Source organism: Arvicanthis niloticus, chromosome 18, assembly GCF_011762505.2.
Source record: "Arvicanthis niloticus isolate mArvNil1 chromosome 18, mArvNil1.pat.X, whole genome shotgun sequence".
Taxonomy (NCBI): domain Eukaryota; kingdom Metazoa; phylum Chordata; class Mammalia; order Rodentia; family Muridae; genus Arvicanthis; species Arvicanthis niloticus.
In genome coordinates, this window is record NC_047675.1 from 49,611,009 (window position 1) to 49,623,777 (window position 12,769).

The window sequence follows — 12,769 nt, forward strand, 5'->3', positions numbered from 1 at the left end:
ACTTTACCAAACACAAAGTCAAAATTATAGAAACCCATTAGTATGCACAAAAAAATACTAAAAAAAATGTGTTAGTTCACATAAAAACATAGGCCGTTCTAGCTTTTTTGAATTTAACAAACAGCTGCAATCTTGCTACCTCAGGCAACACAGAGCAGGGTTAAGAAAACCACTTTCTTGTCCCCATCCTGAACGGGGTTTGCGGACACTGCTGTCATATACAGTAAGTACCTTGAGGACCATGTTGACATTGACCGCCACATCTGCCCATTCCTGAGAGATCAAAGCAACATTGCGCAGGACTTGTTCCTCATGCTCCAGGAGACACTCGCAGATAGTGTCCACTTGGGACACCTGAGGGCAGACAAGGTCACAGCGTTAGGCTCTTAGGGATAAAGGCCCTACTTGGTAAGCTGCATCTTTCCATCTTTAATGGAAGCTAATATATTAACGTAACGATGAAAGTTAATGTAAAGAAAGTCAGGTTCCCGACTTGTCACAGTCACTGTCACTTTAGTTACTAGATGGAACCGAGAGGTGATCTGTGGCACACTAGAGGTGATCTGTGGCACACTAGAGGTGATCTGTGACACACTAGAGGTGATCTGCGGCACACTAGAGGTGATCTGTGGCACACTAGAGGTGATCTGTGGCACACTAGAGGTGATCTGTGACACACTAGAGGTGATTTTGGCACACTAGAGGTGATCTGTGGCACACTAGAGGTGATCTGTGGCACACTAGAGGTGATCTGTGGCACACTAGAGGTGATCTGTGGCACACTAGAGGTGATCTGTGACACACTAGAGGTGATTGTGGCACACTAGAGGTGATCTGTGGCACACTAGCGGATGGTGTAGCTCTTACGTCATTTTATACACAGGCCTTTTAGATTTGGGGAAGGTATGTGGGGTAGGGAATCTGACGCAAGTTCCCAGCAGACATCAAGGACGATTGTCTAACAAAAGCCAGTGAAGGCTCCATGCTCCCACCAGTCTCCAGTGGTGCACACACAGATGCTGTGCTGTGCCACTCAGCCCACCCGAGTGGTTAGCACCACTTTTATGAAGCCTTGAATAGACCTGGGCTCTTCCCAAAGCAAGTCAATGTCAAGCTGGGATGCTCTTCCAACCAGGCCTCCTGCCCTTCTGTTTACAAGGCTGCCATATCAAGTGTGTGCCTCTATGCTGGGCTGAGCAATCATCCCTTAACATTATCATTACCCTTCAGGAACGTGCCGCTGCTCTGTGCAAGCAGACAGGATAAAGTACCACTTCAGAAAGAAGGGGGAGGGGAGGGGTGGTCACTGGGCTGCATAGAAGCTTGGTCTTTGTCAGGGGCAGCCCTGCTTATACACTGGAGGCCTAAAATCAGCCATAGGCCTGACATACATGCCTGCTAACACAAAGTCTTGGTCTCTGGGGAAAAAACACTGAAACAGATAGCTCTAAGATATTGTTAACAGGCAGCTTTGGTGGAAATTTATCAGCCTGGATAGGAACAAGTAGTCATAGGTCTTGTGGATAGTCATAGACCTTGTGGATGGGTAGCCTTGGTGGGAAGTAACAGCTTAGATAAGAAACGTGTGAATCATAGAGCCATAGTGTCCTGTTCCCTGAACCTTCACCCAGCCGATACCCTGTCCCGGAAGATATCTGTACTCCCCCTGAACACCATCCTACGCTCCTGCATCATCCTCTTCTCCACATCCTGCCTCTATGTGCATATGGCCCCTGTGTGAAAAAATAAAAATTATGGTTTGATCAGAATATCGACAAGCCATGGCCCTTTGCGTTCCTCTGTTCTCCAGTTCTCTCTTCCAGGTCCCCTGGATCCCAGTTCACTGCCCCGTGGGTCGGGGCAGGTCTTGGGCCAGAGAGATGACTTAGCAGGTAAAACTGCCTGCTGCCATGGCATTTGACAAGTTTGACTCCTGGGAACCACATGATAGAAGGAGAGAACTTTTCAAAGTTGTTCTCTGACCTTCACGCATGGGCCATATGTAGCACACAAACCCACACATGTATAAACACACACATATACAAATGTGTGAAAAAAGTTGGGTTTTTTTGTTTTTTGTTTTTTTGTTTTTTTCAAAAAAAAAGAGGCTGGTCTTTGACAGAGTGAAATTGCCAACAGGCTGGAGAGTAGCTGCTCCTACCTGCTATCTGCACAGTGCCTCAACTCTTCACCCCAGAGCAAGCTAGACGCCTGAGAGCCTACTGAACAAAGACAGCTTCCTGTGCGAGTCACGAGGGAGCCCCTTTCTCAGTCAACTGTATCCCCCTCCTGGAGGGCAAGCAGTGATGACGACACCAAGTAATATTATTCATAAAGCAGGGAGCCGAGGGAACAGTCAATGAGGTCTTTCAACATTCTGCTCCGACAGGGATGCACGCACGCACGCACGCACGCACGCACAGCTCAGAGAAGACACAGGAAGATGACGATTAGGGCGCAGCTGACCTCTCGAAAGAAGACATCGGCAGGGGTCAGGCTGGTGGGCACCTCACACTCCCTCTTGCTCAGGGTGAGCAGGATAGCCGCGTTCACCAGGTCTGGCAGCCGAGAGTGATGGTTTTTGAGTGTGATGGCAGCTGACAGCTTTTCCGCATGTTCACAGAGCAGCAGTCGGGTGGTCATGGGTGTCCCTCTGATTGGATAAGAGCCCAGACGTCTAAACAAGCCGACCTCACAAAAACAAAACAAGCACTTGTTCTCAGAAGGCGCTCATAGAAAATGTGGCCACATTCTCCCAGGAGCTGCCCCGCTATAGGCCACCTCTGGGTGACATTGTTCCCAGTCCTCCACACGGGGCAAAGTCACCTCACTGTTTCTATCCATGGCTGTCACATGTCTCAACCACTGGTTACAGAGCATGAGGATCAAATGGCTTTTCTGATTTGTACCTGGATTACTATCCTGAATTATAGACCTTTAGGATATGGAAACTTGAAACGACCATCTGATGATTTCTAGAAACCTGACTTTAGGTGGAGGGCAGGCTGCATATGTGTCCTGGTTGTGACTGCAAATGCAAATGCTTCCTGCTCAGAGACAAAGCTACAGAGATGAGCTGGTGGCTCAGTTCTTTAATCCTACCATTCAGGAGGCAGAGGGAGGTAGATCTCTAGGCCAGCCTGATCAATATAGTAAATTTCGGGACAGCTAGCTTTACACAGCGAGACCTTTTTTTTAAAAAAACAAAACACAAACCCCGTACAAGTCACAGAGAAGAGAATGCAAACACAAGAGACACCAGTGTTGGGTCTGCATACACAATTAGAGCTGTTGGCAGCTGAGACTCCACTAAGTCCTCCAAGTCACTGTGTGCCCACACTCTGGCTGCCTGTAGCTTCTAATAATCAGGTGTGCCCACACTTGTCACCAGCTCTCAGCACACAGGTGTTCAGTGTGACTGCCCCCCACAGACCATAAAAAGATAGCTTCTTGATCCCACCTGGTCACAGTCAAGGTCCTCCTGACATATAAAAGCGATGTACAAAAATCCATGTTTTAACATAAAAGCATTAAAAAAGTTTGTGTGAGATTCGGATTTTACAAATCCCTGGTCTTGGGCTGGTGAGATAGTTCAGTGGGTAAAGACATCGCCTAATCACCAGAAAGAAACACCTCCTGAGAGCTGTCCTCTGACATCCACATGTATGCCAAGGCCCTGCAACTATTACTTCTGCATCAGTACATAAGGCCCTCAAGGATACTCAGAAAAGGGGCTAGGGTGCCAGCCCACCCCTTAACCCAGTGCTGAGGCTTACTTGGTGAAGGAAGTCCACCAAGAGGCAGTGAGCTTTCATCTTGTCCTCCAGCTGGTGCAAAATGATCAGCGAGGTGTTGCTCAGCCCAGGGGCTTCTGTCAGAACACAGCAGCACAGTGTAGACACAACCATTGTCAGAACATAGCAGCACAGTGTAGACACAACCATTGTCAGAACACAGCAGCACAGTGTGGACTCAACCATTGTCAGAACACAACAGACACAAACAAGCTAAGAGGACCCAGAAGTAGAGCACCGATCCTTAACAAACGTTCTAGACATCACTCAAAGAGCTGTAGAACTGGATGTATAGGCCAGTGGTGGCTCACATTAGTAATCTGACCTCTTGGTAAAGCAGAAGCGGGAGATTACAAGGCTAGTCTCGGCTATAGTGAGTTCTGGAACAGCCAAGACTACAAAGTGAGACCCTGTGTCAAAACGTTTTTAAATTCAGAAAGAAACTTAGTAGTGTTGACACTGTACTTATTCAAAACAAAAAGTGTGCCCTGAGTTAGCCACTGTATGGTTCGGCTCCAAGAAAGCAGCAAGGAACTCCTTAAATCCCCAGTAAGGCTCAGCAGACATTTCAGAAGCAGACCTTGGTGTGGAGAGAGATTTGCATCTGAGACACTTTCTGGTAAATGGGAATGCAGAGTAGCCTAAGTGGGTTGTCACCTGGGACAGGCTGGGGAGGTGAGGTATTCACTTCTGAATACCAAGAATTTCTCCACCACCCAGGAGATCCTGCCGGCCAACGCATAGAGTGTGCTGAAATGACTGACTTTGGAGCAACTGAGTACCACATGCTTACCAGCACCTCTGAGGGCTGTTCTTGCTGTGAACTCGACTACATGTGAATTAACTAAAAACTGGGCACACAGTGAGAGATTGTTATTTAACTGGATCATTTGAGACTGGTAGGAAGAGCCATCTTAAATCTGGATCATTTGAGGTCAGAATACCCACTCTAAATCCAGGCCATACCCTGTCACGGCAGCCAAGTAGGAACAAGGGGACACTTTTGCTCTCTGCCTGCTTGGTCTCGCTCTCACTGGCAGGCCCACTCCTTCACTGGCATGAGATGACTTCTTTGGGATTTTGATGTATACTGAAGAACAGCTGAGACATCCAGCCTTGTGGACTGAACTTGCTGAACTTACTGACTTGCTGAACTTTCTGTTGGTAGACGGTCATGTGGACCAGGTGGACCACTGTTTGTATGTGCTCTAATCAATTCCATGTACTTACTCATTCTACCAATTCTGTTCCTCTAGAGAACCCCGACTAACACAACCACCAAGCTGTTTTAGATTAAAATGCTAAGAATCATGACTCGTTCTACTGTGACACAAGGCCACGTGTTGGGGCCCTTGTCAGAATGTGCCAGAAGGAAAGCTTGTGACACTACAGGTATGTGGAGTGGTCACTGAATTCAGAAACCAACGGTCCTCTCCGCCCTGTGCTCTGCTTTAATTCCTCTGAATCAGGTCGACTTACCCTGGGGGACAGACTCTGCCCAGCGTGGGTCTGAGGCTGGGTAGTCATCTATGAGGTCCACGCTGATCTGAGTCACAGCCTTGTCTAGCTCAGAATCCGACTCCAAGTCGGTATGAGAGGAAAACAGCTCATCAGCCATCATCTGAGCTCGGCCCAAATCTTTCCTGCAGTGAATAGAACACGAATGCATCATGAGGGCAAACCATTTTCAAGCTCACCACAGAAACACTAAGGTTAAAATCACATGTACATGCTTCGGCCCAAAGAACCATTAATATTACAAGGTTAAAGTTGCTGTGCAGCTGTACACTCATCCATATACTGACTCCCGGCCAGACCAGGCACCCGACGATGACTGGGACACAGAGCTCAGCCCCAGGCTTTAGACAGTCACAATGACACCAGATCACTAAACACGCAGTGGTATATTCACAGGCAAGTGCTCAGACACAGATGGACAGACAGAACCACGATGGTTTACATGTTAACTCAACAGGCTCTAGAATCACCTTCAAGACAAATCTCTAGAGTTTTCTAGGTTGAGGTGGGAAGACTGAATAAAGTGAAGTGGAGGGGGCTGGAGAGATGGCTCAGAGTTTAAGAGCACTGACTGCTCTTCCAGAGGTCCTGAGTTCAATTCCCAGCACCCACATGGTGGCTCACAACCATCTGTAATGAGGTCTGGTGCCCTCTTCTGGTGTATAGGCATACATTCAGGTAGAATGCTGTATACATAATAAATAAATTAATCGAAGAAAAAAAAAGAAGTGAAGAGAAACTGAATAAGCCCATTCTTTGCTCTGCTTCTTGACTACAGATACAATGCACTTACCACTCCCCATGGCCATTCCCTGTGATGACCCTTCCCCGTGATGACCCTTCCCCGTGACCCTTCCCTGTGATGACCCTTCCCTGTGATGACCCTTCCCCGTGATGACCCTTCCCCGCGACCCTTCCCCGTGACCCTTCCCGGTGATGACCCTTCCCCGTGATGACCCTTCCCCACGACCCTTCCCGGTGATGACCCTTCCCGGTGATGACCCTTCCCGGTGATGACCCTTCCCGGTGATGACCCTTCCCGGTGATGACCCTTCCCCATGATGACCCTTCCCTGTGACCATTTCCTGTGATGACCCTTCCCCGTGATGACCCTTCCCCGTGACCATTTCCTGTGATGACCCTTCCCCGTGATGACCCTTCCCTGTGACCATTTCCTGTGATGACCCTTCCCTGTGATGACCCTTCTCTGTGATGACCCTTCCCTGTGAGAGATGATCACTGTCAGGTCTAAGCTACAAAAGTCCTTCCTTTTTTAAACTGCCGGATATCTGGTCACGACAATGAGGAGAGTAACTAACATGCCAGCCAGCACAAGGAAGGACGATAAGCCCTTCAGAGGGAAGGAGAGCTCTCTGGAGGAAGAGGCCACGGGGAATGAAGTGGTTATCAGTCATCCACAGAGCATGCTCTGTTGTCAGCAAGGAAGCTGCATCAGATGTGGAAACCAGGTCTCCTAATGTCTGCGCTAGTGTCTGTTGCTGCAATGGAACACCATGACCAAAAAGCAAGTTGGGGAAGAAAGGGTTTGTTTGGCTTACACTTCCACACTGCTGTTTATCAGTGAAGGAAGTCAGGACAGGAACTCAAAACAGGGCAGGATCTTGGTGGCAGGAGCTGATGAAGAGGCCATGAAGGGGTGCTGCTTACTGGCTTGCTCCTCCTGGTTTGTTCAGCCCTGCTTTCTTGTAGAACCCAGGACCACTAATCCAGGGATGGCACCACCACCATGGGCTGGGCCCCATTCATCACTAATTGAGAAAATGCCTTACAGCTGGATCTCATGGAGGCATTTCCTCAGCTGAGGCTCCTTCCTCTCTGATGATTCTAGCTTGTGTCAAGTTGGCACAAAACCAGCCAGTACACCTAGGAGAGTTTGGGGGAAAAAGTTCCAGAGCACAAGCCTGAAGGACAGTGAGCCCCTAAAAAGAGGACTCTTCTAAACTGGACAGAGACATGAGAAAATAACCAGATACCACCAGAGAAGAGGAAGACACATGTGGCCTGCACTGAGAAGGAAGGAGGGATCTAAGCATGCAGAGCTCTGCAGGCTGCGGTGTGTGGCTGCACACAACCCCAGGGCCCCACGGGATGAGCAGACGCCACTCGAGTACGGGAAGTTAGAAGGATCTGGTAGTAACTCAGAACTCTACTGGAAGAATGATATTTTTGCTGTCAAGTGTCCACTTGAAACTCCTGGTCCTACCCTGAGCTATGCACAAGCAGAGCTCGTGGGAGTCCAGGGCAGAGCTGCGTTGGGTCCGGCAATACTTCCCGAGGCTGTTTGGGCGGAGGCCCCTTTCTGTACCTAGTAACCCTCCTCTGGGAACACCTCAAACTGCATTAGGTGGGAACACCCCACACTCATGTCTACCTCAGTGCACTCTATGTGGGAAGGATTAGTTAAGACAAGGGTGATCTTAGGGGCGGGCCCTAAACCCAGTGCCTATAGCTGTTATAAAGTCATGTGCTGAGTGTCATGGGACAAGCCTGACACCCCAGCACTAGGGGTGCAAGGCTGAGGGAGATGATTTCAAGTCCTAGGCTAGCCTAGGCTACATAAGGAGCTGTCTCAAAAGAAAGAAACTCTGGGAAGAGGCAAACAGTAAAGAAAATCAACAAGCCCCTCGGAGGCCATGGCTGTTAGGATGAAACAGGCCTGAAAACACCCCCCAGAGCCGCTAGGGCACGTGTGGCCCCACTGACCCTGTAATGTGAGTTCCATAAGCCATGGAGTTAATGGTAACTTGTTTTGGCAGCCTTAAGAAACCAAAATAAAAGCTACAGTTGCTGACTGCATTGTCACATACAATCTATAACACCATCACTAGAAATCTGTGCAAGATGAAATAACCCAAATCTCTCCAGTAAGACTGAACATGTAATACAAGGCCATAAATACATACTACACTGTCGAGTGGCGCCCCCTCGTGGACAGGACAGGGAGTCCAGCAGACCATAAACAAGGCAGTGTTAGACTGACAAGCCTAGAGTCTCACAAGTGAACGTGCACCATCCTGCACCAGAGTGCATGGATGGCAGGTCAGGGCCTAAGAACTTGGCAGTAGAGGCAGTAAATGCTGAACAATCATCCTTCCAAACCAAGATGTGCAAGGCAAACTACTGCGCCTTCCCTCAACCCCCACAAAGGACCAAACTGCCAGAATCAGTAACCATCCTGCCCACAGCCTCACAGCTCCGGCAAGAGTCAGACTTGGCGGGCTAGGCGTGGCCATGATTTTCCCAAGTCTATTTAAACGTAAACCAACCCTGCCTATGAAGGAAAGTATGTAACAGGCAGAAAACGTGCTGATAATCAACTGAAATGCTAGCCTGTGCACTCCACTGTGCACTCATGCCCTAAAACCTGGGCGGCAGTTCTAAGGCTTCTGTGCCCAAGCACACGCCAGTGCACCAGGAATCCTGCACTCCACAAACAAGTCCAGCCAGCCAGTGGGACAGTGGGGTGGTCAAGTTCCAGGGCCTCTTTGCACAGGGACTCATCTGCTAAAGACATGTGGCCAGGAAGAAAAGAGCTGACCCAATCCCCAAGCCCCAGGCTTCCTACAGGATATGGGGATCTACTTGTACAAGACCTAACCAATAATTACAGATGCTTCCCCGAACTCCCATCAACAAAATACTTTGTATTTACATTTTTTGAATAAAGAAAAATGAAAACCAAATAATATGAAGCTAAAGAAATAGGTAACACTTGAAAGTTTTATCGTTTATGTTTAGCACTCAGGACTATTTGACCGTGTTTGGAGATAATGTGGTTATAGCAAAAGGGGAAGGAGCAGTGTAGTACTGGCTTCTAGTGGGAGGGGACAGAGGTACTGCTAAACACATGCCCCCAACTGGTTACCTGTCTCAAATGTCAAGGCAGCAATCACACACTACAGGAAGCAAAGAGCTGTCAGCCAAGGCCCTGGAAATGTGAGAAGTCCAGGCAAGAAACGGCCACATCGGAATCTGGGCACAATGAGAGCACAGCTGGGACTTGCCCAACTGCCACCTGACCTGATCTCCAACAGCCCAACTGCAGAATCTGAGCAAGGCTGAAGAACCACTAGGTTCTGTGGTAACTAAACCCCAGCTCAGGGGATAGATACTTCTCTAACAGCCATGTAGCTCAACCTGCAACTCATTTGCTTGGATACTTTAAAGGGAGACCTTGTCCACTGTCTTCAGGACAGCCAAGTTTAATGGCCATTGTTTCCCATGAAGACTGTGTTAAGATCAGATGCTCCCAACCTATGTGGGGCCTCTTTTGTGTCAGATTCAGCTAATCTCGTAGAACCCCAGCACCCAGAAAGACTTCCTGGGAATGGCACACTCACCACTAGCACTCAGGAGCACCAGTGCGCAGCGAGCATCAGTAAGCTGTGTCCCACACAAGTGGTAAGCTGTAGGTTAAGTTTTGTACACTGTGTGAAGTTTACCCTTGTGTTACTCAAATATCGATTTCTCTGCCCTCACATCTTGTTTCAATCTGGACAGGGCACTGTTATGTTTATACCAAGAACCTCCTGTCTCAAATATGTATAAACAATTCTTAGAATTTATTCTCTGCCTTATCAATAAATGCTGACCACCCAATGGCTTGGCAGAATAGAGAACAGAACGAGATGTCTGCCAACCGGAGGACAGGAAGAGGGAGATTCAGATCCTCGAGAAGAATGGAGGGTTTGGAGCCATGAGGAAAGGGGTCTGAAAGATCACGGAAACACACCTAAGCCCAAGGTGACAGATCACCAGTGACATCCGAGTACCATGGGATGGGGCTGGGAGGAGCCAGCTGAGCACAGGAGGTAAGGTAGATCATTTAACTGCTCAGCTGTTGAGGTGCAGTTTTAAATCTTGGTTTCTCTGTGTAGTTATTGAGGACTAAATTCACTGCTAATATTTATATTAAGGATAATTCATTTACAATACGCTGTGATTTAAAATATGCTATGCCAGCTCTAGAGGGGCCAGACAGGAGGATCAGCCTGAGTTCCATAGCAAGACCCATAAACACAACAGGGAGGTAGGTGTGTGTGGACGTGTGCAGGGGTGGTTAGGAGTGGCGCTTGCACTTGAAGAGGACCTGGATTTGGTTCCTGTCACTCTTATCAGGTGCCTCACAACTGCCAATAACTCCAGCTCCAAGAGATCTGATGCCCTTTCCTGGATTCTATGAACATACACACACAGAGACAGAAGCAGAGAGATCTTTAAAAAAAAAAAAAAAAAAAAAAAAGTGCTATACCTGCAGTACTGTAGAAATGCAGCTTTAAGCAGTTTTGTCTTGTCTTCATGGGCTACAGTTTCGTTTTTTGTGGTGGTCTCAAAAACCATACTCTGCAAACAAAAAAGCTACCAATTAGAGGCGGAGGTACAAGATCATTCGCCCTTGAAGGATGATCCTGTGATAGATCACACACCCAGAGCTGATTGCCGATGACCAATCAAAGCCCTACGGGAAAGGCAGGTAACTCAGGGCTTTCCCACCATTGGTCAGAACTGTCCCAACTGTCCCTATGCTTGTCACAATGGGCATTAGCACAGGGGAATGACACGGCTGAGCAGGACTAAGAAGAAACGGACAGTGGAGAAAGAATTCAGGAACACGCAGCAGCACACACGATACAGCCACAGGCTCACCACAGGACTAACATACACCACACGCCATGTAAACTGCCAAACCACTTCCATTCTTCTTTTTGTTTACAATGTTTATTTTTATTTTATGTGTATAAATGTTTGACTGCATGCATATATGTACACACTTGTGTCATATCTGATGCCCTCAAAGGCCAGAAGAGAGAACAGGATATCTTGAAACTAGAGTTACAGATGGTTCTGAGCCACTATCTGGGAGCTGGGATCAAACTCAGGTCCTCCACAAGAGCCACAAGTGCTTTAATGGCTTAGCCATTTCTTCAGCATCCCCCTCCCTCTTTTTTTGAGACAGGGTCTCAGTATGCAGCCTTGGCTGACATGGAACTCTCTATGTAGACCAGGCTGGCCTCTAACTCACAGAGTTCCACCTGCCTCTGCCTCCCAAGTGCTGGTATTAAAGGCTTGTACCACCATGACTGGTTTCATTCACTTCAGCTTTTAATTATGAAAACGGTTTACACAATGTTTAGACATAGGAGCATATGTCTGTTACTCCAACCCTGAGAACGAGGCAAGAAGACAGTTCAATACCAGTCTGAGCTACATACACAGCAAGACTCTGCCTCTAAAAAAAAAAAAGTCTACACACAAAGACTTATGGACATTAGACAAGTCAGTGTCTTATGACAAACAAAATCAAACATGTGAATTTGTCATGTATTTCACTGGGAGAGGAGACTTATATTTTAGGCAAATATGAAAATATTCTTTTCAAACATTTGGTTTGGTTTTCTTTTTTTTTTTTTTTTTTTTGCAAAATAAGTCAATATTTCCTTTGATTAAATTTCAGATTCTCACGTACTACAAACTACACAAGCAGGAGTGGCTGCTGCTCTACTAACCGTCTTCTGCTAGCTCCTGTGATACTGAATTAGTAAACAACAGTGGGCAGTTTTTAAAAATTAGTTAATTAATTTGTTTATTTGTTTATATTAGCAGCTTTGGAGTTTGCTGAAATACAGATGGTTATATTAGTGTTAAAATAATATTTGTCTAAAAAATATTTCTATATTTCATATAATCTTTAAATGAAAAAAATCTGTAAACATTATTTTTAGCCTTTTGTGACTGAAATATTTTTTATTGTTTAAAAATCCCAGACTTACAGATAAAGTTATCTCAGGTTTCAAGATAACAAAGTTGATTTCTTATTTATTTTTAATCTCATAAGCCTCTCAGAATTCATCCTTTGGTGTCACTGAGAGGGCTCAGTGAATATAGACACTTACTTGCTGTGCAAGTTTGGCTACCAGAGTTTGATCCCCAGAACCCATGTATGGTAGCATAAAGGTCTCCCTGGCACAGGTGGGGACAGGTCCTCAGGGTCTGGACAGTGAAGAGCAGGCTAAGCCTGGCCCCCTTCCTGAGGTGACCACAGGAGAACTCCCCAACAAGCACCCTCCAGAGCTGCTGGATGGATGGTGTGTGCGACATCCACGCTGCACGATGTGTGCAATGCGTGAGCGCTCCCCTGGGCTCAGCAACCACACCATCAATTGCTCTGCACCCTGTGCTAGGGAAGGCAAAGGAGAGGAGCGAGCATGAATTGTCCCCAGTCCTTGCTTTAAAGCTGGTGACCTAGGGACAGCAACATATACATTTGACTCAAAGATACAGAGGAAAGAGCAGAAGGAATGGCTGAGACCTACAAGGAGCTGCAAGGAAGACCTTGGGATGGCATACAAGAGACCCAGGAAGTGGTTCCCAGCCCTGTAGACAGCCTGGTGCCTACGTGCTGGTGTGGGTGTGCTGGTGTGAATGTGCCGGTGTGA

General features: G+C 47.4%; 1 protein-coding gene across 1 annotated transcript in view; it reads right to left on the reverse strand.

Moving 5' to 3' along the window:
* The window catches only part of Nup133 (nucleoporin 133), a 48,021-nt gene that overhangs the window by 16,262 nt on the left and 18,990 nt on the right, over positions 1-12,769 (reverse strand). Inside the window, exons 12-16 of the mRNA XM_034523049.2 lie at positions 10,585-10,676; positions 5,274-5,437; positions 3,777-3,871; positions 2,467-2,691; positions 232-354 (exon numbers count right to left, since the gene is read on the reverse strand). Coding sequence (XP_034378940.1) covers positions 232-354; positions 2,467-2,691; positions 3,777-3,871; positions 5,274-5,437; positions 10,585-10,676 — 699 coding nt within the window. The remainder of the gene's footprint in view (positions 1-231; positions 355-2,466; positions 2,692-3,776; positions 3,872-5,273; positions 5,438-10,584; positions 10,677-12,769) is intronic.